The sequence below is a fragment of the Convolutriloba macropyga genome, chromosome 11, assembly GCF_964194025.1.
Source record: "Convolutriloba macropyga chromosome 11, txConMacr16.3, whole genome shotgun sequence".
Taxonomy (NCBI): domain Eukaryota; kingdom Metazoa; phylum Xenacoelomorpha; order Acoela; family Convolutidae; genus Convolutriloba; species Convolutriloba macropyga.
In genome coordinates this window covers 20,689,227-20,714,377 of record NC_134478.1, presented here as the reverse complement: position 1 = coordinate 20,714,377, position 25,151 = coordinate 20,689,227, and the positions used below count along the sequence as shown (strand labels likewise).

Here is a 25,151-nt window from a genome sequence, read left to right as displayed (position 1 = left end):
TTGCGCTCACGTGACTACAAATCAATTAGTAGCAGAAATGACAGTTAAGGAAACAAAACGTTCCTCAATGGGCAAAGTATTGGTGTAATTGGATAGTTATTGCCGCAATTTTGACGGTAATTCAATCAAGAGGAAGAGAATTTAAGTGACGTGAATTAACAAAAGCTACCATGGAGGTACGTAACCTAAAAAGTTCAAAGTAGGCGAACAAAGTTCAAAGTAGGGAAAATAACCAACGCCAAAATACCCAACATTTTCCGTGTAATCTTTCTACCAATTACCCAATTATCAATTAGCAGTTTGTTTTATTCTACTTAACCGAATATTTGATCTCATTTACGGTTTGATAGTTTCACGGGCCAAGTTTCACGGGACACACGCATCGCCATGGACCGCAAGGCGTACGCAACTGCGCTAGTTTTGTTGGACAACTGAAAACTTGTTAAGTGTCTTTTCAACAACCCCCCCCCCTGCAAACCCAGGTTTAGACCTCGACTTATGAAAAGACTTTATAAGTCTAGTAGGGGGTCCAATATTGTTTATAAACACACGGTCCAGCTAATAGTTAAAGTCGAGGTAAAGTCTTTTCGTGGGTCCAGATAAGGTCTTTTCAAAACAACTTAAGGTCGAGCATGGTCTTTTTAACATAGGTCGAGCATGGTATTTTCATGAGTCGAGGATTGTATTTTTGTGGGATTATTAATAGTTAACTTTTCTTATTGTAGATGTGTAACATCTACCAGCAACACCAAAATAGCGCTAAAACAGACAATCCACAAACAAAAAAAAAGATAGATTTTTGCCAAAAATCTTAGGAAACTTTGAGTTCTTAAGATAAGCTAGTTTTCGCAAGTAGTATTGCGGCTGAGCTTAACAACTCAGAAATCAAATTGAATAGCGCTTCAAGGCCATTTCAAGCCTTAAAGCTAGAATAGTGTGATAAGCGAAATTTAATGCTACATTCTATCGAAGCCAAACGGATTTGCTCATTTTGTTCAACATTTATATTTAGCAACTATTATTAGTACACAATCGTCATTCATGAAGTCAAACTATAACTCAAACTCGAACTACCTCAACAACCAGCAAAACAATACTACGACTTAACAGCATTGCATCAGATTCTTTGCGATTGGATTGCGAATCAACCTGTTTTTGATACAGAATATTCGACAAAACTTCTACATGGTTAACAAATTTCCCATGACATCAAATTTACACTGAAAAAGTGACGTTATGGAAAAGTGTTCACATTCTGTCGACATTCTTATCTACCACCAATCAACAGTTGAATTTGACATGTAAATCCACGTGACTAGCAGCATAAAAGGAGCTTGAAAAACTACCAAAAATCAGTAGAAACTTGTGAAATTTGTCTTATCAAACTGACATACAGTGCGTATTGAAGCACACTTTCTTGAGCGGTAAATTACTTGTTATCGTGTCTTGTTTCTGTAAATCATATTAGTGATTGTACAGTTTTAACTTTACTTTGACTTGTGAAAAGAGAATTAACTTTGATATTCTCAAAACTTTCTTTCTGAGGAACAAAGTTCCTAAGTAAGAGAAACTTTGTGCAAAGCATAAAGTCAGTTTCTCTTACTGGCTTTAACGAAGCCTAGCATAGTTCCCAAATTGCGTTATTGAGCAATTGAGTGCGCTGAAAAGCACAAAGTGCGAATTTCGTTACATTTGTTAACTTTGATTAAAGTGCGAATTCGGTTACATTCGTTAACTTTGATTATTGGGAAAAGGTCGCCCAGAACATTAAAACATTACGAGATAGGAATTGTTCACCCTAAGCAGTCGCTAGGACAGTTACCTAGAGCTGTACATAAGGGGTTTTGCATTTTCGAATCATAATTTGAGTTATTAACCAAAACTCAAACAACATTTCATTGTTTAAAACAAGTTTGTTATTCAGCGAAGCTGAGCGATTAATCAGGAGTAATTGAGCAACAAGTAATGCAACGGTATCCTACAGTATAGCGGATAATACAGTTCACAAAAGTTAACTGCAAAAACACAAAATCCGGACAGATTTGAAACCGCTGAAACGAACTGGGCGGTGTAAAGTTTTCCTTGACTTTGATAGGAGAGCAGCCGTTACATTTGGTCCGCCGACCCGGACAGTGGAAGGCAAACTGCTGTCCAACCTGATGAAGAGATTGCCGAAGGCAACCCCAAAAGAGAATCAAACAAATCAACAGCAACAGGCTAGTGAGGCGAACAGAAGAGTGCAATTCACAAAACACGTTGAAGAATTGACCTCGTTTAAACGGAACAAGCAAAGCAAACAGCAACCAGGCAATTCGAGCACAACCAGCAGAGAGGAGCTTCAATCAACAGCTCACAGGTACGACAAGAGATTCCGAGACTTAGTGGAAGAAGTCAACACTAAAAGAAGTCTTGGCTACAAAATAATTGAAGATTCAGATCGACCCAACAAATTAAAGGTCCTCTATCAACAGACTGTCCACCTCCTAGAAGAAGAAATACCCGAGCAACTGCAGCGTCGAAACAAGCTTGTGCCCTACCAAGCAAATTTCGTTGAAGAACATCTGAAAGAAGCAAAGAAGTGCAAAGCAAGTTTGGACTATCATTGGCTTTCATATATAAGCAAAGGCACGCAACCAGAAATGAATGCAGAGCAAAACAAATCAACCCAAGCTGTGAATTACAACGAGAGCCACAACAACTACCCAACGGGCAGCCCAGTTGCTCAAATAGTGCAAAACGGAGCAACAGCAAGTGGCCAAGAGACGGAGAATGTTTCGGAAACATCTTCAGCAAAGCAAAGGCGAGAGGAAAGGATGAAGAAATTCGATATCGAATTCGAAACCAAGATGCGACTGGAACAGGCACGGTTCGAGCGGAGGAAGCTAGAGCTAGAAATGCAAATGAAGGAACTGGAAACCAAGCATCAACTGCTGGAGGAAGAGCGTGAGCTAGAGCGCAAAGTGAAGAGAACAGCATTAGAGAACGATGATGCTCGTTCCCAATCCACTGGTGCTCGAGACAAATCGCCTTTCAACTGGACCCCCAAGAAAAGAGATGTCTCTGACTGGGCCAGCAGAATCGACAACCTTCTAACACCAGATCGATCAACAGCTCGCCTCGAAGTAACCCCTGAAGTGAACAAGCAAAGTCACTTCTCACGATATCGCAGTTCACGAGACCGATCCTCAAGTGTTGAAGACCAAGACGTTTCCCCCAGAGCTGGTCTATTACGATACAACACTGGCTATTCAGGTAGTAGTAGCCTACCAAAGCTGAAGTTGAACAACTTCGACGGGAACCCTCTCGAATGGCCGGAGTGGTCTAGTATGTTCATTGCTACAGTGGATCAACAACCAATACCAGATTCAGAGAAGATGAGCCATCTGAAGACTCTACTGACAGGCAAGGCAAGGTCAGCAATCTCTGGAATGGGCTATTCTGGACAGTTCTATTGTGCTGCATGGAGTATTCTGGAGAGGAAATTTGGAAGGCCTCATGTGATCATTGATGCACAACTGGAGAGCCTTCGCAAAGCAAGTCAGGTGAAACCACACGACTCAACAGGTCTGATCAGTTTCTCAGTTATTGTTTCGAACTTTGTGAATGTGCTCAAAGAGTACAAGCAGATTGGTGATCTGCAATCAAGCTCGACATTGTACATGGCAGTAGATAAACTACCCCAAGTTCTCAAAGAGAAGTGGTGGTTCTATGTTGATGATAAAGATGAAGATTGGCCTGATCTGAATTTGTTTGAAAAATGGCTATCAAGGATAGCATTCGTGCACGAAGGGTTTTCAGCTTTCAAGGGAGAGCGAAGAGAAGAAGACCGAAGAAGCTCAAATAAAGACAAACGGTTCTCGAAAACGTCGAACTTCAGTGCAAGTTCCAACGTGAAAGAAACGAAGCAAATGCAAAGTGATCACTGTCCGCTAGCTGATGGCACTCATAAAATATGGAACTGTCCACTATTCAGGAACATGAGTGTGAATGATCGGTACGCAGCAGTGAGAAAGCAACGCTTATGTTACGGATGTCTAGGCAAAGGACATGCAATCAAAGATTGTAAAGTCAATGCGTGCGGCATCAATGGATGCATCAAGAAGCACAACCGATTGCTACACTCAGAAAACCAAATGGATGAGGGCAATCATGCAGTCAACGTAAGCGCAGCAACAATCAACCAGAGTAACGAAGTTACTAGCTTTCTTCAGATAGTTCCTGTCTCAATACAGAGCGGTGGCAACAGGCTGAACACATATGCTTTCCTCGATAGTGGATCAACGGTTTCATTCATCGATCAAAGTGTGCAAGAGAAGTTACGGGCCCAAGGCACCGGTGTGACGCTTAACATAGCTGGCATACACGGAACGAAGGATCTGAAGACTGAAAAGGTTCCTCTCAAAATAAAGGGACTACATTCAAAGGTGCATTCAATCGAAGCGTTTGCACACCCGTCAATCTCCCTGGGAAACACAAACTACAACTACAACAAGCTGAAGCAAAGCTTCAACCACTTGAGTGTTTTACCCAACAAAAGCTTCAACTTGATGGAAGTTGGCATCATCCTTGGTCAAGATGCTTATGAGCTACAACGCCCATTGGACTATAAGATAGGAACACGAAGTGAACCTTTCGCCGTTCTAACAGAGCTAGGATGGGTAGTCAGTGGACCCATGACGGGCAAAAGAAGACAAAATGTTTGTCATTTCGCCTTCACTGAAGATGTAATAGTGGCAGAGAATATTCAAACCTGGTGGGACATAGAAACCAAGCATCAACTGCTGGAGGAAGAGCGTGAGCTAGAGCGCAAAGTGAAGAGAACAGCATTAGAGAACGATGATGCTCGTTCCCAATCCACTGGTGCTCGAGACAAATCGCCTTTCAACTGGACCCCCAAGAAAAGAGATGTCTCTGACTGGGCCAGCAGAATCGACAACCTTCTAACACCAGATCGATCAACAGCTCGCCTCGAAGTAACCCCTGAAGTGAACAAGCAAAGTCACTTCTCACGATATCGCAGTTCACGAGACCGATCCTCAAGTGTTGAAGACCAAGACGTTTCCCCCAGAGCTGGTCTATTACGATACAACACTGGCTATTCAGGTAGTAGTAGCCTACCAAAGCTGAAGTTGAACAACTTCGACGGGAACCCTCTCGAATGGCCGCAGTGGTCTAGTATGTTCATTGCTACAGTGGATCAACAACCAATACCAGATTCAGAGAAGATGAGCCATCTGAAGACTCTACTGACAGGCAAGGCAAGGTCAGCAATCTCTGGAATGGGCTATTCTGGACAGTTCTATTGTGCTGCATGGAGTATTCTGGAGAGGAAATTTGGAAGGCCTCATGTGATCATTGATGCACAACTGGAGAGCCTTCGCAAAGCAAGTCAGGTGAAACCACACGACTCAACAGGTCTGATCAGTTTCTCAGTTATTGTTTCGAACTTTGTGAATGTGCTCAAAGAGTACAAGCAGATTGGTTATCTGCAATCAAGCTCGACATTGTACATGGCAGTAGATAAACTACCCCAAGTTCTCAAAGAGAAGTGGTGGTTCTATGTTGATGATAAAGATGAAGATTGGCCTGATCTGAATTTGTTTGAAAAATGGCTATCAAGGATAGCATTCGTGCACGAAGGGTTTTCAGCTTTCAAGGGAGAGCGAAGAGAAGAAGACCGAAGAAGCTCAAATAAAGACAAACGGTTCTCGAAAACGTCGAACTTCAGTGCAAGTTCCAACGTGAAAGAAACGAAGCAAATGCAAAGTGATCACTGTCCGCTAGCTGATGGCACTCATAAAATATGGAACTGTCCACTATTCAGGAACATGAGTGTGAATGATCGGTACGCAGCAGTGAGAAAGCAACGCTTATGTTACGGATGTCTAGGCAAAGGACATGCAATCAAAGATTGTAAAGTCAATGCGTGCGGCATCAATGGATGCATCAAGAAGCACAACCGATTGCTACACTCAGAAAACCAAATGGACGAGGGCAATCATGCAGTCAACGTAAGCGCAGCAACAATCAACCAGAGTAACGAAGTTACTAGCTTTCTTCAGATAGTTCCTGTCTCAATACAGAGCGGTGGCAACAGGCTGAACACATATGCTTTCCTCGATAGTGGATCAACGGTTTCATTCATCGATCAAAGTGTGCAAGAGAAGTTACGGGCCCAAGGCACCGGTGTGACGCTTAACATAGCTGGCATACACGGAACGAAGGATCTGAAGACTGAAAAGGTTCCTCTCAAAATAAAGGGACTACATTCAAAGGTGCATTCAATCGAAGCGTTTGCACACCCGTCAATCTCCCTGGGAAACACAAACTACAACTACAACAAGCTGAAGCAAAGCTTCAACCACTTGAGTGTTTTACCCAACAAAAGCTTCAACTTGATGGAAGTTGGCATCATCCTTGGTCAAGATGCTTATGAGCTACAACGCCCATTGGACTATAAGATAGGAACACGAAGTGAACCTTTCGCCGTTCTAACAGAGCTAGGATGGGTAGTCAGTGGACCCATGACGGGCAAAAGAAGACAAAATGTTTGTCATTTCGCCTTCACTGAAGATGTAATAGTGGCAGAGAATATTCAAACCTGGTGGGACATAGAAACCAAGCATCAACTGCTGGAGGAAGAGCGTGAGCTAGAGCGCAAAGTGAAGAGAACAGCATTAGAGAACGATGATGCTCGTTCCCAATCCACTGGTGCTCGAGACAAATCGCCTTTCAACTGGACCCCCAAGAAAAGAGATGTCTCTGACTGGGCCAGCAGAATCGACAACCTTCTAACACCAGATCGATCAACAGCTCGCCTCGAAGTAACCCCTGAAGTGAACAAGCAAAGTCACTTCTCACGATATCGCAGTTCACGAGACCGATCCTCAAGTGTTGAAGACCAAGACGTTTCCCCCAGAGCTGGTCTATTACGATACAACACTGGCTATTCAGGTAGTAGTAGCCTACCAAAGCTGAAGTTGAACAACTTCGACGGGAACCCTCTCGAATGGCCGCAGTGGTCTAGTATGTTCATTGCTACAGTGGATCAACAACCAATACCAGATTCAGAGAAGATGAGCCATCTGAAGACTCTACTGACAGGCAAGGCAAGGTCAGCAATCTCTGGAATGGGCTATTCTGGACAGTTCTATTGTGCTGCATGGAGTATTCTGGAGAGGAAATTTGGAAGGCCTCATGTGATCATTGATGCACAACTGGAGAGCCTTCGCAAAGCAAGTCAGGTGAAACCACACGACTCAACAGGTCTGATCAGTTTCTCAGTTATTGTTTCGAACTTTGTGAATGTGCTCAAAGAGTACAAGCAGATTGGTTATCTGCAATCAAGCTCGACATTGTACATGGCAGTAGATAAACTACCCCAAGTTCTCAAAGAGAAGTGGTGGTTCTATGTTGATGATAAAGATGAAGATTGGCCTGATCTGAATTTGTTTGAAAAATGGCTATCAAGGATAGCATTCGTGCACGAAGGGTTTTCAGCTTTCAAGGGAGAGCGAAGAGAAGAAGACCGAAGAAGCTCAAATAAAGACAAACGGTTCTCGAAAACGTCGAACTTCAGTGCAAGTTCCAACGTGAAAGAAACGAAGCAAATGCAAAGTGATCACTGTCCGCTAGCTGATGGCACTCATAAAATATGGAACTGTCCACTATTCAGGAACATGAGTGTGAATGATCGGTACGCAGCAGTGAGAAAGCAACGCTTATGTTACGGATGTCTAGGCAAAGGACATGCAATCAAAGATTGTAAAGTCAATGCGTGCGGCATCAATGGATGCATCAAGAAGCACAACCGATTGCTACACTCAGAAAACCAAATGGACGAGGGCAATCATGCAGTCAACGTAAGCGCAGCAACAATCAACCAGAGTAACGAAGTTACTAGCTTTCTTCAGATAGTTCCTGTCTCAATACAGAGCGGTGGCAACAGGCTGAACACATATGCTTTCCTCGATAGTGGATCAACGGTTTCATTCATCGATCAAAGTGTGCAAGAGAAGTTACGGGCCCAAGGCACCGGTGTGACGCTTAACATAGCTGGCATACACGGAACGAAGGATCTGAAGACTGAAAAGGTTCCTCTCAAAATAAAGGGACTACATTCAAAGGTGCATTCAATCGAAGCGTTTGCACACCCGTCAATCTCCCTGGGAAACACAAACTACAACTACAACAAGCTGAAGCAAAGCTTCAACCACTTGAGTGTTTTACCCAACAAAAGCTTCAACTTGATGGAAGTTGGCATCATCCTTGGTCAAGATGCTTATGAGCTACAACGCCCATTGGACTATAAGATAGGAACACGAAGTGAACCTTTCGCCGTTCTAACAGAGCTAGGATGGGTAGTCAGTGGACCCATGACGGGCAAAAGAAGACAAAATGTTTGTCATTTCGCCTTCACTGAAGATGTAATAGTGGCAGAGAATATTCAAACCTGGTGGGACATAGAAACCTATGCTTCCAAAATCAACGTCGTCAGTCAGTCAAAGACGGAACTGCAGGCACAAAAGATGCTAGAGAGTACGACAAAGTTCACAGGCGAGCGGTACGAAGTGCGAATGTTGTGGAGTGAACCAGAGCCAAACCTACCGAACAATTACAGCTCAGCCTTGGGTCAGCTTTACTCACTGGAGCGAAGATTCCAAAGGGACCCAAACCTCAAGAATTTGTATCAACAGTCAATAGATACAGACGTAGAAAAAGGATTCGTAAAGATATTGGACGAGTCCGAAGTGAAAGGCAACTTCGGGAAAGAATGGTATTTGCCACACCATCCAGTGCTAAACCCGAACAAGCCTGGCAAAGTAAGGCGTGTTTGCAATGCTGCCTCAAAGTACAAAGAAGTATGCCTAAATGATAAGCTACTAGCAGGACCTGATCTGCTACACGGCTTGATTGCAACAATATTCAGATTCCGTGAAGGACCAATAGCCCTAACAGCCGACATCGAATCGATGCTTCTACAAGTGCAAGTTCCCGAACAGGATAGAAGTTGCTTGAGGTTTTTACGGCGTCCAAGAACTAACGAACCTGTTCAGATATACGAATACCAACGTCACGTATTTGGAGCTAAGAGTTCTCCAACTTGCGCGAACTATGCTCTCAAGCGAGTGGGACTGGACAACGAAAAGGAGTATCCAATAGCAACCAAGGCAATACAAAACAACTTCTACATGGATGATTTCATCAGATCAGTAGAAACCCCGGAAGAAGCAATTGAAGTCTTCAACCAACTACAGCCTCTTCTCTCACAACATGGATTTGAACTGAAGAAGTGGATAAGCAACAATGATGCAGTTACCGAAGCAATCCCAGAAGACTTGAAGTCAATCAGCAACACAAAGCAAGTCGAAGTGGAACCCAGTACGGAGGGATCTTCAGTGCTAGGACTACAATGGACCGTTACTGATGACAGTCTTCAAGTATGCAGAGGTACAAACAAGGAAATTGAAGCACCTATAACCCAGAGGAAGATTCTGTCACTGGTATCTTCAGTATTCGACCCGATCGGATTGTTTGCTCCGTTCAGTGTTCACATGAGACGACTTCTGAAAGGCATCTGGACTAAGAATGGACAACATTGGGACAACGAAGTGGAGCCCAGTGAAGAGGAAGAATTCCTGAGATGGAAAGAACAACTTCCAATAGTGGCTGAGACAAGCATCGATAGAAGGTACTTCAACAGAGAGAGGGATAAAGCCGAACTTCATGTGTTTGCTGACGCATCTGAAGACACGATGTGTGCAGTGGCTTATCTACGCTCACAACCGAAAAAATACTCAGCTGACTTAGCATTTGTCATTGGAAAATGCAGAGTAGCACCGATGAGGCATCTTTCAGTACCGCGATTGGAATTGCAAGCGGCAGTCATGGCAGTGAGGTTGAAAGAACAGATAGTCAAGGAACATGAAATGAAGATAAATAGTTGCAGTTATTGGTCAGACTCAACTACGGTATTGCAGTGGATACACAGTTCCCATCGTAAACAACAAGTGTTTGTGGCCAATCGAGTAGCTGAGATACTAGATACAACTGATGTTTCACCTTGGAAACATGTCAGCGGTATCAACAACCCAGCGGACATTGGCACCAGAGCAATCAATATTGAGGAACTCAAGAGGAGTGAGTGGCTCACTGGGCCGGCCTGGTTAAGGCGACCAGAAAGTGAATGGCCAGAGCAAGTGAACCTAATCTTTGCATCAGATGAAGAGAATATACCCTCATCAGCATTCATGATACAGGCTGAAGAGAAGAAAGCTGTTATCCAGTGGGAACGATTCAGTAACTTCAACAGACTAGTAAATACAGTGGCATACGTACAGCGAGCATTGAACAAAGACAAACCTGCAACACTCGTAGTCAACATTGAAGAAAGAGAAAAAGCAAAAGCAACAATCTTCAAGTTACTACAACAAGAACAGTTTGGTGAAGAGATGAAATCTCTCAAAGCTGAAAAGGAAATTCCAAAAATCAGCAAAATTCTACAATTCTCCCCCTTCCTAGATGAAGAAGGACTTATTCGAGCCAAAGGCAGAATAGGCAAGAGCCAACTGGACTTCAATGCAAAGCATCCAATTTTGCTACATTGGAAACATCATGCGGTTGAATTATTCTTGCGAAACGAGCACAAGGACAATCAACACGAGGGCACTGAGCATGTAAGAAACACTGTTCAGCAGAAGATGTGGATACTAGGCATACGAAATGCCTTAAGATCAATCAAGAACAAGTGCGTTACCTGCAGAAAGGGCAGAGCGCAAACGATAGCGCCTGTAATGGCAGGTCTACCCGAAGAGCGGTTAGATGCTTCAACAGCCTTTGCCAATGTTGGAGTTGACTACTTTGGTCCTTTCATTGTGAAGATTGGGCGAAGAAATGAAAAGCGATGGTGTTGTCTCTTTACTTGTCTAACTATGAGAGCGGTGCATATAGAAGTGGTACCCAAGTTGGACACAGACAGTTGTCTCAATGCAATAATGAGATTTATTGCTCGAAGAGGCAAACCGAATACGATCATCAGCGACAACGGGACAAACTTCGTTGGAGCTGAAAGAGAGTTTGCGGAGTATGTTGCAGCATGGAACAAAGAAGGGATCAAAGAACATCTAATTCAACGAGGGATCAGATGGAAGTTCAACCCACCCGCAGCACCACACTTTGGAGGAGTATGGGAGCGGTTGGTGAGAAGTTGCAAGAAAGCAATGTATGCAGTGTTGGGGAACAGATCAGTCACCGAGGACGTTCTTTCAACCACGATGTGCATCGTTGAGCAGACTCTGAATGCGAGACCTTTGACCCCAGTCAGTTCAGATGTTAAAGACTTAGAAGCATTGACCCCCAATCACTTCTTGCTTGGCAACAAGAACGTTTGCTTACCCTACCTACCATGCGCGGAAGAATTTGTTGATCATCGAAAGCTCTTTCGACAAACTCAAGCATATGCAAATCTCATATGGGACAGATTTCGTAAAGAATATCTGCCAACTCTGAATAATCGGCAAAAATGGCGATCTACGGCGAATGAAACCCTTAAAGAAGGCGATCTCGTTTGGTTGATCGAAGACAGCGATAAGCGTGGATATTACAATCTAGGTCGAGTTACGGAGACCATCGATGGGTCTGACGGTGTGATTCGATCAGCTTTAGTTCGAACGAACGACGGAGTGTACAAGAGACCAGTAGTGAAGCTCGCCCCAGTACTACCTGGAAAAGATGTTTTCGCGATGGAAAACAGGGCCGGCGATATTGCGGCTGAGCTTAACAACTCAGAAATCAAATTGAATAGCGCTTCAAGGCCATTTCAAGCCTTAAAGCTAGAATAGTGTGATAAGCGAAATTTAATGCTACATTCTATCGAAGCCAAACGGATTTGCTCATTTTGTTCAACATTTATATTTAGCAACTATTATTAGTACACAATCGTCATTCATGAAGTCAAACTATAACTCAAACTCGAACTACCTCAACAACCAGCAAAACAATACTACGACTTAACAGCATTGCATCAGATTCTTTGCGATTGGATTGCGAATCAACCTGTTTTTGATACAGAATATTCGACAAAACTTCTACATGGTTAACAAATTTCCCATGACATCAAATTTACACTGAAAAAGTGACGTTATGGAAAAGTGTTCACATTCTGTTGACATTCTTATCTACCACCAATCAACAGTTGAATTTGACATGTAAATCCACGTGACTAGCAGCATAAAAGGAGCTTGAAAAACTACCAAAAATCAGTAGAAACTTGTGAAATTTGTCTTATCAAACTGACATACAGTGCGTATTGAAGCACACTTTCTTGAGCGGTAAATTACTTGTTATCGTGTCTTGTTTCTGTAAATCATATTAGTGATTGTACAGTTTTAACTTTACTTTGACTTGTGAAAAGAGAATAAACTTTGATATTCTCAAAACTTTCTTTCTGAGGAACAAAGTTCCTAAGTAAGAGAAACTTTGTGCAAAGCATAAAAGCAGTTTCTCTTACTGGCTTTAACGAAGCCTAGCATAGTTCCCAAATTGCGTTTTTGAGCAATTGAGTGCGCTGAAAAGCACAAAGTGCGAATTTCGTTACATTTGTTAACTTTGATTAAAGTGCGAATTTGGTTACATTCGTTAACTTTGATTATTGGAAAAGGTCACCCAGAACATTAAAACATTACGAGATAGGAATTGTTCACCCTGAGCAGTCGCTAGGACAGTTACCTAGAGCTGTACATAAGGGGTTTTGCATTTTCGAATCATAATTTGAGTTATTAACCAAAACTCAAACAACATTTCATTGTTTAAAACAAGTTTGTTATTCAGCAAAGCTGAGCGATTATTCAGGAGTAATTGAGCAACAAGTAATGCAACGGTATCCTACAGTATAGCGGATAATACAGTTCACAAAAGTTAACTGCAAAAACTCAATATCCGGACAGATTTGAAACCGCTGAAACGAACTGGGCGGTGTAAAGTTTTCCTTGGCTTTGATAGGAGAGCAGCCGTTACAAGTAGCCTATATTGCGAATTTGTTCGGCTGAATTTAACTAGTAAACAAAGCTCTAACAAACAACTTTTCATCGGCAAAGACTTTAGTGTGTTATAGTTTAGTTCATTTGAATCTAAAATTCGTTTTTTTTTAATATATTCATAATAACAGAGTTCGTTTTTTGATAAAACATTAGAAACATTGAAAAATTTGAACGGTCAGAACCGTGAACTACGTTATAAGCACTACGCAATTTTCAGCGCGAATGTAAATTTTTTGGGTCTAGCGTAAACATTTTAGGTCGAGCTAAAGTCGAGCATCATATTTGGGTCGAACTAAAGTCCAGCATCAAAAATTGGGGTTGAGCCAAAGTCTAGTTGAACGATTAGGTCCAGCGAAAGTTTTTTCATGGGCTGTTTGAGTCCAGCATGGTCTTTTCATACCCTTTTTTGGTCGAGCATGGTCTTTTCATAATTCGAGGTCTGAAACTGGGAACGGTTTTTGAAAGCAATATAAGCGTACACGCCCACGTACACGTAAACGCCAAAGTCAATAAATCCAATTTTTTCTCTTCGACTTGATCACAAAATACTCCGATTACCAGGCTCTTTTCTGTTATTGCCCCCACGTCCATTTGCACCCCCTGCTTATACATCATATTGGTTGCATTTCATAAACTTACATATGCAATTATATACAAACGGCAATTACAATTTTAATTATGCAGCGAAGTTTTGAGATTAATACGTATATGGTAATTGAACTTTGTTGATAATTTAACTTTTTTGCGCTTTTCTTTCACAGGAATAGCTTTATGGCACTAACTTTTCTGACAACCGGAAACAAAAATGCATCCATTTTTCTGCCGATATCGGCAATTTGTTATGACTAATATAAGGGATCTCTAAGGGCCAAAAAGTACATATTTGGGGGTGCAAATAGACTGGCTATATATAAGGCTGGGAGGGGGGGCAATAACAGAAGAGTGCCGATAACCAAATATCATATACAAGCATCTTTATTCTACTTTAATTGATAATTTGCTTTTGTGTGGCCGTAAATATCCCGGGAATTCGCAAAAAGAATTTGACAAATTGGGAAAACAAACGGGAAAATGGGACACTTTCTTAATGTGTCTTTTTAATGTTCATAGCATGAACGTTTCTCTTGTTCAAGTGCACTCGTCCTGCACATTGTATGGGTTGGGAAATGAGATGGTGTGCTATTATGGATTCATTAAACTGCTGAGATGTTGATGACCATGTTATCTATGATAACCAATCGTCAATAATGTTCAGTTAATTGTCAATTCTATTGCCTTTTAGCTTTTTATCATGTCCAGAAAAACAATCGCTTCTCGTGTAAACTACCAGATATCCACTGTTCATCCTCTGAAATTTAGGATTCCAGACCAGTTGCACTTTCGACTACATCAGTCAGAACTTGAACACGAGGACCTTTCTCATCTTTATGTACTTGATGGGTTTTGTATGTCCTTTCATCATCACCATCTTCTGCTACTGGAGCATGTTTGACTATGCTAGGAATTGTGTCGTGCCTGGAGATGATGTCACACGCATAAAACACCAGGTAGTTCACTTCCCGGGTCGAGGTTTTGCGGTGAGTTTTTGTAAGAAATGCGGTGAATTTTTGTAAATGCGGTGAAAAGTGGTGAATTATTTTTTTCAACGCATTCACCGCATTTCTTGCATTAATTTGCCACAAAAGTCGATGCGGTGAACTTTTCTAGGAAATGCGTTGAATGTCGCGGTGAATTGTTGTAAGAAATGCGGTGAAATATTTGTTTTTCACCGCATTCACCGCAATCACCGCATTTCTTACAAGAATTCACCGCTTTCACCGCGTTTCTTACAAAAAATCACCCAAAAACCTCTACCCAGGTTCAGATGTACCAAATTAAGCTTTTTCGCCCACGATTAAATTGAAATATTACCTGGCTTGAGGTTTCTGCTGAAATTTATGTAAGAAAAGCCCTGATGCCGCTGAAAAAAAAAATTTTCAGAGGATAAATGTTATAGCATTAACCGCCTAATGTGCTGAATTCTGAATAATTGCATAATTCCCGCACTTGTCAACACATTAGGCTGATAACTATCTAAGACTTATCTACTGGCAATTTTTTTTAGCGGCTATCACTCCATTTCTTACATAATTTTTAGTAATTTCAGCATTGATATTACGCATTTTCCGCGTTTTCCTTGCCAATTTGGAAAACTACAAATTCAGAGCTTTTTGAAATTTTTTTCCGTTTCTGTAAATACAGAAGCAGCACCGGGACTACACAGCATTGCTCAAGAGCAATTGAACTTAAAAAGCATTTGGAAGACTGCCAAAAGACTTTTGTCAACTCTTAGGATGAAGATGTTATCGCAGCCGGAGTATATTGCCACGTTATTGACTGATTGACGCTAGGTTCCTTAGGTATAATTGTCTTCCGTCCGTAGGCCATCATGAAAGTGTGACGCTTTTCAGTTGTTTTTTTTTAAATGTGAATTATCGTTTTTCAAAGAAAACAGCGCAGATTTTGATTCATTAGTGACTCTTCAGGATTGCAGAGGAATAGGCGTACATGCTGACTACGTCATAAACATTAGTGAGTAAAAATATATTGCACGTAAAATTTTTATGAAGGGAATGTGATACGTGCGCTGACGTTCTCTCTTTTTCCGAAGTGCTAAAATTATGTAAGAATTGTGTTGAAATTTTGAATTTTTGAATTTCTGTAAGCAGTGTGTTAAAAAATGTGCTGAATTTTTGTAAGAAAAGCGCTAAAAATTTTTAACGATTGTGCTGAAAGCACTGAAATTCTCTCTCTCTCTCTCTCTCTCTCTCTCTCTCTCTTCCAAAATGCTCAAATTAATAAAAAATGGTGTTGAAATTTTGAATTGTTGAATTTATGTAAGAAATGTGTTATGTACAGTTATGTACAGAATGTGCCCGAAGTGTTCAATTCGGGATTTTCGGTAGTGCCGAAATTGTGTGAGATGTGCTGAAAATGTGCTGAAATTTTGTAAGAGTTGTGTTGACAACTGCTGAAAATATTTTTATTCAGCACATTAAGCGTCTAAAAATAAGCTTTCAACTGATTCAGCATATTCATTTCACAATTTCAGCACTTTCATTCAATTTCTTACAGAAAAAAATAGAGCCTTGACCCGGGAAACTATTCAACTAAAAGTTTACCCAAGAAAATATAACTCTTATGGTATATTTACAATAATGGGGGAGGCTATACGTTGTATGGTAACTTGTAAGTTTTTTTGTTGGGGTTACCATAATGGGAAAGTAGTACCAAAATTTACTAATAAAAACAAAACAAAGGATTAGTTCATTTTATAAACTGATAAACTTTGAGAACTGATAAACTTTGAGTGTTCTATTTTAAAGTAATTGTTAACGGAAGAAATTTTTTTAAGCAAAAACGAGAGTTGCAGATGGCCAAAGTGTCAATACTGAGTGTGAGTTTGTTTCTATTGGCCTGGTCCCCATACGCAGTGGTGGCTCTGATTGGACAGTTCTGGGGAGCCAATCACATCAACCCATACGTTTCGACTATCCCAGCCCTGTTTGCTAAGAGCCAGTGTATATATAACACCTTCGTGTATGGATGTGGTCACCCCAGCTATAGGTTAGTTACTCATTTAATTACCGTTTCGATTTGCAAAATTCTCCAAGCTGTTCACGCGTGACGTCAGGCTTTTTTCTTTTTTAAATCAATTCAACAACTAGAAAACGTTTCCTGAAAGAAGCAATTAATAAAAGTTCAAAGTTTGAATCTTTTCCGCTACCCCCCCCCCCCCCCCCAATAAACTAGGCACCTCCATTTGGATATGTATAAACATTATTTATGAATTTGAGTTATTACGTATGCATACTTGCGAATAGGCATTTAGAAAATACTACAAGAGAGGTTGTTTGAAAAAATAATATTTATACAGCATTAAGTCAGTGCATATAATGTAAACATCAACCAAAAACTTGTTCTTATTGCATTTTTAGTACCTGCGAGCTTCGTAAAGGGTTCTACAACTGCAATTGTATGGAAAATTGTTACATATGTGGTTGTTGATGTGTTATAACAGAAACGATATATGAAAATAATATCGCCAAAAATCATGGAACTTTTGCAGAAGGGAGCAAACCATTAATTTTTGGGGGGTGCCTAAATTTCGGCTCCTAGGTTGAGTTGCAGACAGATATGACCGCTGATCAGATCGTCCTAGACAAAAGTGATCTCTGATCAGACCGACCCAGACTGATTTGTCCTCTGATCAGATTATCGTGCGCTCTAAGCTCCTTGTCTGGTTAAAGTGAGTTTGCAAACCTCCTCTAATCAGACTATTGTGACTAAGTCACCCTCTGATGAAACTAGTGTGCGCTCTGTTCCGCCGCTGATCGGACTGAATTGCGCTCAAATTTGACAATGATCAGACTAAAATGCGCTCGAATTTGCCTCTGATCAGACTAAAGTGCGTTCAAAATAGTTTGATCAGAAAAATGGTTATGGAGATGAAAAAATCTCTCAATATTGTTATTATATAATCATTTGAAGAAAATTGATGTTTTCAATAATCTTTTTAACTAAGGAAAATCCAATTCTAAAGGTATTAATAATGAAGAGAAAACCCAAGTGCCGAAAAATTTTATTTGAGTATGTTATTAATTTTCATGTTTTTGACTGAATAGATGATCGTAGACTGCTTTGCTTTATAGCGTCTCGATCTTCAGGTATTGCTATGCTCTTCAAAAGCGGACCGGCAGATGCTATCATCTGGACCTCCAGCTTTAATCAAACCATGAGACTCTGGATGAATCTCTGATCAGAATGTTGCTGCATTGTTGAAAAAAAGTTTGCTCGAATCGGCCACTGATCATACAAGTGTGCCTCTGATCAGAGCGTCGCAAACCGATGTGAAGATTGATCAGACCAGTTCTAGACCAATGTTCAGACAAAAGTGCGCTCGAAGCCTTTTCCAGACCATATAGTTCGAGCGCACCGAGGACATGTGTGCGCTCGAAGATGGTCTGATCAGAGCTCAATTTGATCCTGCCACCTCGACCTGGGCTATATAGGACTGGAAGGGCTCTAGCGCAAAAGATCCAAAAGTTTAAACAATTAGATAATTGTAACCAAAAAACTCATAAGAAATTAAATCAAACAGAATTAAGCCATTTTTAGCATAAAATTTACCTGCAATTGTTTTTATTGTACATATTTTATTTGCAAAAATCAACGAAAACAAATACGTATTTTTCAACTTTGCCATTTTATCATCTTTGTCTACTTGTTGCTAAGTCCCGTAGAGGACTGATCCCATGTTTTTTTCTAGTGAAGTGCAAACTATTGTGTTTAGTTTAGGTTTTGTTTGAAGCTGTTTCAAACTTATTTTTATGTATTTTTTTTTCAAAAACTCAGGCATTGAGTGTTGGATGTAATATTTGTTGTCGCTAATTGACTTTTTTGTTTGTGTTGTCTTGAAGTATTAATAATGGCTAATGTTTTCATTCATAGACCAATTATTTTTGATCAGCATGAGGTTTTTTAAAAAGTTTTATCTCTTCCTCATTTGGTAGAAATTTAGGCCAAAAATGTGGATAAGCGGGGTCGGAACCTTCTGAGCGAACGCACATTACCGTGCCTTCTTTTCATCTTTTAAGCACCATACTCTTTTATAAATTCAACTGGAAAACGTTTTCTGAAAGAAGCAATTAACAAAAGTATATTTTTTATGTTTAAACAATTGGATAAGTAAAACCAAAAACTCCATAAAAATTAAATCAAACAGAATTGAGCCGTTTTGAGCATAAAATCTAGCTATGATAATTTCCCTTGTACAAATTTAACCTTGATGTGAAAATTTGAACAAATTCCTCGCCCATCCTCTTGACCTTTGATATTTGTAAACCCTGGGAGGATGTGCCCACCCTAGTTTATTTGGACCACTTTGAATCCTTTCTCAGATTAGTTATCTCATTGTTTGAATTTGTGATGAAAAAGGGCAGTTAATTTCCGTTCCGAGCGAGAGACAGACAACCTTGTAATATTAGCCCTGCGCTACTGTAATATTACCGTTAAAGAAACCTTCCTTCAGGAACGGAAATTGAAACTAGGGTGTTATGATAAGCAGTGTCTCTAATTAAACTTGAAGCTATAGCCAAGCGCGTAATTATAAGTATATGACGTAATGAAATATTTTTGGGGCTGCTCGCTCATAACGTTCCGACCCCGCTTATCTACATTTTTGGCCTAATTGTCTACCAAATGAGGAAGAGATAAAACTTTTAAAAAAACCTCATCCTGATCAAAAATAATTGGTCTATGAATGAAAACATTAGCCATTTTTAATACTAATGAAATTTTTTGGGCATGCTCGTTCTATTGTGGTTTGATTGGTTTGTATATTAAAACAATTGGTCCCTCAAATGTCTAACGCCATCAGCAAACCTTATATGCTTAAAAACAAAACAAGTATTGGTTTAAACTTCTTCTACATCACCCTAAAAAGTGTACCGGTTCTGCAAATGCCCGGTAAGAATAATGTTTACTGTCTCAATGGGAGAACCACGCACACATCTTCAGTTCTTTTTATAAATTAAATGCGTAAAATTGCGATTCTTGAATGCCGAAACAAGACCTGTCAGTAAAATAATTACATGCTGCATACTTCAATGATCGTCGGAAAATCAAATGTGGATTTATAAGATAAACTCTGATTTGCAACACATAACTCTTGTGCTCCAAATAGGAACTGAAAGTGAATTGAGTGCATATTTGTTTGGAAGTTCTTTGCGCTTATCCTAATGAAGAATGGAATTACGTCATGCTTTGTTATTGCTGTGCTCGAGACGGAAAAATCGCAACTTTACTCGATTTGAAAATTGAGATTAGAAAATTAGATAAAAGAGATTAGATTTAATGTTTTTGAAGGAGTTTGAGCATCAACTTTTTTGTAGTAATATATACTTTATTGCTGCACTATATTTGGGTTTATCTGCAGCAAAAACAATTTTCTAGTCTGTTGACGCCATCTAGATCTAAATTTTAGAAAAATTGCAAACCTGGTACAAAGAAACAGCTTGTGCGCGTTATGAATTCAGATGCGTAGATTTATGAATTGCTGGTTATCTGCTGTCTTAGTCTTAGGGTAAATTGAACTCAAAATCCTGAATCCAACGAGCGAAGCGATGAGGATTTAATCAAAATGTTTAACCATTGAACTGGATTTTGATACAAAATATCAATGTGTAAGTTTAAATATGTTATCAAACATCCCATTTCCAACAATTTTGTGGTTTGGGCAATGTTTGGATTTAAATGAACGGATCCCACAAACATTGCCGGTACTATTTTAACTCTCAACGATTTGACACCGTACCATCGAAATGTTTTCACTGTAGACTACGAAAGTTTAGGGTCGAAATTGATGTGTTGGCGTAAATCGTATTGAACATATCATTAATTGCTCTCAAACGAAGTTTGTAGCAATTATATTAGTCCTTTTATATGCGAATTTTCACTTGAACAATTTTTCGCCTCACGCTTTTGACTTTTCGTCCTCAAAAACGGGATAAACAGGTAGCGCCCAGCGGGCATTAAGTGCTCTTAGAGCCTTTCAGCTCAAACTGTTTTGAAGACTTATGCTTATGGTGTAATGGGCGGTTCTTAGAAATTGAAGACCCTCCACACTGTTGACCCCCCGCGCTGTTAACCCCATCCCACCCCACTGTTCCCCCCCCCCATCCACGTTTCTAGCTACTGACGAACAACCGCTCGCTAAAAACACGCAAAATTACACTATTTTGAATTTTTTTGATTTTTATCAACCCTATGCATCAAGAAACGTCCTCTATGTTTTAATAATAGGTTACTGCAGAGTTTCTACTAGTAATGGAATGGTTTCAACATTTTAACGTCACGAGTTTTTGCATTTTTTGACAAAAACATTAAAATTTTTTCAAATTCTTGACATTTACTTTTCTTTTTTCTGGTCTTTCTAGACCCAGGGGCCAGAAAACATCCTAGGCGGTTTATTAAAAAAGTTACTTACAAACTTTTAATAGCCGTGGGATACTTTTTCAACTTTGAAAAGTCACAAATTTTAGCAATTTTTTTAACTTCCTTTTTTTCGAGTTCTGAAAATTTTTGTCGTTTATTAAGTTTTTTCAGCCTCAAGAGCCAAAGAAGCACTTCTGAGGTGTGGAAATAAGTTACTGTACAATTTCTAGATGCAATGGAATGTCTTGCAAGATTTTAACATCACGAAATTTAACATTGTGTTGACAATTTTTGCCATATTTTTTCAATTTTCTGAAATTTAAGTCATTACTCAGGTTTTTTGAGCCTCAATGGTCAGCAAACCGCAAACCTCCGTTAAGTTTTGATAATAGGATACTGAAAAATTTTTTTTTGCTGGCGGTCAATTAATTTTCAACTTTTCAATATCACAATTTATAGCAATTTTTTTAAACACAAACTTCAATTTCTTTTGAGTTTTTTGAAATTTTTTTCATTTTTTAGATTTCTCTAGCCTCAACAACCACAGAACTCCCTAAGCGTTTTGATAAAGTGTCACTGCATTCTTTATAGATATTATGGGATTTTTTTTCAAGACTTTAATATCACGAACTTAAGCAATTTTTTAAAATAATTTCAATTTTTTTCATTTTTTTGAATTTTCTCCGGCACCACGGCTCAGAAACCTCCTCTAAGGTTTGATAATAAGCTCCTTTATAGTTTCTAGAGTTAATGAGATGGTGATCAAAATTTTTTATGTCTCCATTTTATGTAATATTTGTATAAAAACTAAAAAAAAATTTTAAAAATTTTGGAAAATATTTATCTTGTTCCAAGTGCATGGATCTTTAGGATCCGGTGGAAGTATTTCAGGCTAAAACATGGATACTGATAGTCTTTTGATACATTGAAATGGTTCCTGAGATATTAGTTTCTTGATCTTAAGCAAGATTTTGTTAATTTTCAATTGTTTCGAAAATTTTTCAATGTTTTTTGTCGTTTTCTGAGTTATGCAACCATTACTGGCCAACGAAACTTTTTACGTCTCAGAGGTGGGTTAATTGGCAGAACATTTGAGACAAAAAATGGTTTTGAACAATTTTTAGTGCGACGTTGAAAACTTCTTTTGTATTACTTTGCCTTTTTCAGTTTTTTTCTATATGATTCATTTACTAACAAGGCTTGAAAACTAGAAGTTGCAGAGCCAAATCCCATCGTGCTAAGTCTTCAATTTAAATGTTTAAAAGATGTTGTTGAAACGATTGATCCAATTTTTGGCTTAGTTTTTTCCTAATATTTTCAAAGTTCAGCCTTTTTAACATCAAAAATTGCAGGACATCTTGAGATTCCTTAGTTCACTTTGTATAATTTTATCGGATTAACATAACTGATGGTGATGGCACAATCTTTTTCGACTCAAAAGAGGACTAGTTTTACCTGCGCTTCTTTTAAGAATTTTCGTGGATTAAGAATTAGCCAGATTTTGCTCGAACTGAACTCGATAATTATCCAAAATGCATCATTTAATTTTTACATCTTTATATTTTTTCTCGAATTATCATTGTGCTTAGTATTTGGAGCCATTACTTGTTCCTAGTAGAGGAACAGCAAGGGAAAGTTTAGTTCGGTCTGATCCTTCTTTCATTTTTACAGTCTACAAAACAATTCGGATTGTAATCAGTCGCTTTGTTTTTAGAAAAATAATTTTGCGGTTTTTCGCTTTCCTATGTTATTTACAGAACAGAACAATTCAAGTCAACTTTTAATAAGGACAAGTTCAAACGGTTTTCTTTGGATTTAAATCACTTTCTTTTCATTTTTGCTCAAATTTTAGCTTAAATGCGACATAGACAGGTCGCGTTATCTTTCTGGAGGAATAGATGTTCAAATTTGCTGTTTGAATAATCCTTTCTGGTTTTGAGTTTTTAAAATTTTTATAAAATTTTTTCAATAATTGGACATTTTTTCCATCTTTGAGGTTCTTTCTCTTGCCTTGTCGCTTCTTTGACTGGTCAGATCTAATTTTATTTGCTTTTTAAAGGAAGCGCTACTTAGCATATCATCTTTTTCAGTGAATGAATTATCGTTTAAGCGGATTCGACTAAGTCTTCTAGAGGAATTTATTTTTTAATAATTTTGTGTTTATGAGTTTATTTCTATTTCCTTTTCAACTTACAAGCAAAATTCCGATTAATGCATTTTTTGGCGTACTGTGAACAAGCAAAGAAACCTATATAAGGAGTTCATCTGATTGCCAAATAGTTTATGACTTTGACATCAAATGTTTAAAAAAAATGGACGTGACTTTTTAACGTTGCCATTTGCATTTACGATTTTTTTAAGTGTTACCTAGTCTCATTAATTACAGGTCTCATATTGCAATATTGTTGTTGAGGAGAAAAACAATGAAACATATCTAAAATTTTAAATCCATTGCTTATTGTTTAACCGTCTTCGACAACGGTTCTTCGCAAAAATTTAAATTAAATTTATATTTTTGTCTACATTTGTCGTTCTTTTTTAGACGTATGACTTTTTCGGATTGATTACAGATCTGTATGGCTTTCCTTGGAGAAAAGTGAGCCTATTTAAAAATTTCATCTCATAGGTATTGTTTTTATGACCTTGAAGTTATTTGATATCGAAAAATATAACTGCATTTTTAAGTTTGCACTTTTTGTTCATTTTTTGTCTACTTGTTGCCTGGTTCATTTTTCTGAGGCAACACATCATGCTATTGATCGCTAAAGAAGGCGCAATTGAGCATATCTTAAATTTACGCAATATATCATGGCCTTAAGTGCTGCAACGCCGTTTTCTCTCAAAATTTAATTAATTTTTTTGTGTTCTACTCCTCCTTTTATCGTTTGTTTTTTTAGACGCGCTATATATTCGGGATAATGACAGGTCTAAATGCTTTATTATGAGATTGCCGTTGAACATGAGCCTATTTATAGATTTTTGATGATTTCTAATGGTTTTGATTATTGGAAATTATTCGTTTTCAAAAAGTTCAAACTATTTTAACTTTACCGTTTTTGTTCTTACTTATCTACTTGGTACCGAGTCTCATTAAGGACTGGTCTGTTATTTTTTCTAGCAAAATAAAAATTAACTTTTTTAGCATTTGTTTCGTTTGACGCTTTTTGGACTGTGTTTTTATTTTTTTCCAAAAGTAGACATTGATTTTGGATGTAGATAATGTCAGTTGTTGTTATTTGATTTTGTTCTTTGTCTTGTTTCATTGTATTAGAATGGCAGGTCTCATCGGCCCTTTAGTGTGACTTTTTTAGATTTATCAAATGATTTGAGTTGGAAACATTGTTTTGTTCTTACACCAACTATTTCAGAATAAAATTTGATTTTTCGAAAGTTTTCTATCTCTTCCTCATTTAGTAGACAATTGCGCCGAATATGTGGATGAGCGGGGTCGGAAAATTATGTGCAAACGCATAAGACCGAGCCTCCTCTGCTTTTATGGAAAGCTGAAGTTCAACTTCCCGTCCAATTTAAAGAGAGGAGGAGATTTTTCCATATGGTTATTCTTCCGTTTCCCCCCATATCTTGGTAAGATCTCGGCAAGATACTGTACGAAATCTTTGTTTAATCCAAAATTACTACACGCGCGTAAAATTTCTTTCAGGTTGCTTTTTTATACAAAATGAGGCTGCCGTTGCTTTTACTGTGTCTTTAAAACCAAAATGCCCAACTCTTATCAGTGAAATCTAAATATAGTGATTTGCCCTCACTATTATGAACGTTTTCAGTGTGAAGGTGTGTTTTTCTGGCCCAGAGTTCACTGCAACCCAATTTACATATTCCTATAGCCTCTCAGACAACTACGATGAAAGAGATAATATCATGAACATTCTTAGCCGCCCTTACTTTTACTTCAAGCTCTTCAAAATTCAAATTAATAATTTTAAATCTTTAGTGATTAGATGCAAAATGCTGTTGTGTTCAAAGCACGTTATTTATGTGTAGAAATAATTGAGTCTGCACTCGACAATTTTGTTCAATTTGAGCCCCAAAATAGATTTAGGTTGATTTCTTTAGAACGACCGTTACTGAAAATGCCACTAACATCTGGTAAAATCTGACTTGAGCTTTGAAATCTAAATA

General features: G+C 38.9%; 2 protein-coding genes across 3 annotated transcripts in view; both read left to right on the top strand.

Moving 5' to 3' along the window:
* LOC142349271 (rhodopsin-like) overlaps positions 1 to 16,792 on the top strand; it is a 241,147-nt gene extending 224,355 nt beyond the window's left edge. For both annotated transcript variants that reach the window (XM_075400722.1, XM_075400721.1), the window contains exons 4-5: positions 14,397 to 14,584; positions 16,432 to 16,792. In XM_075400722.1, coding sequence (XP_075256837.1) covers positions 14,397 to 14,584; positions 16,432 to 16,704 — 461 coding nt within the window. In that variant the 3' untranslated portion in view covers positions 16,705 to 16,792. The remainder of the gene's footprint in view (positions 1 to 14,396; positions 14,585 to 16,431) is intronic.
* LOC142349765 (tubulin-specific chaperone E-like) overlaps positions 1 to 25,151 on the top strand; it is a 396,822-nt gene that overhangs the window by 260,419 nt on the left and 111,252 nt on the right. The window lies entirely within an intron of this gene.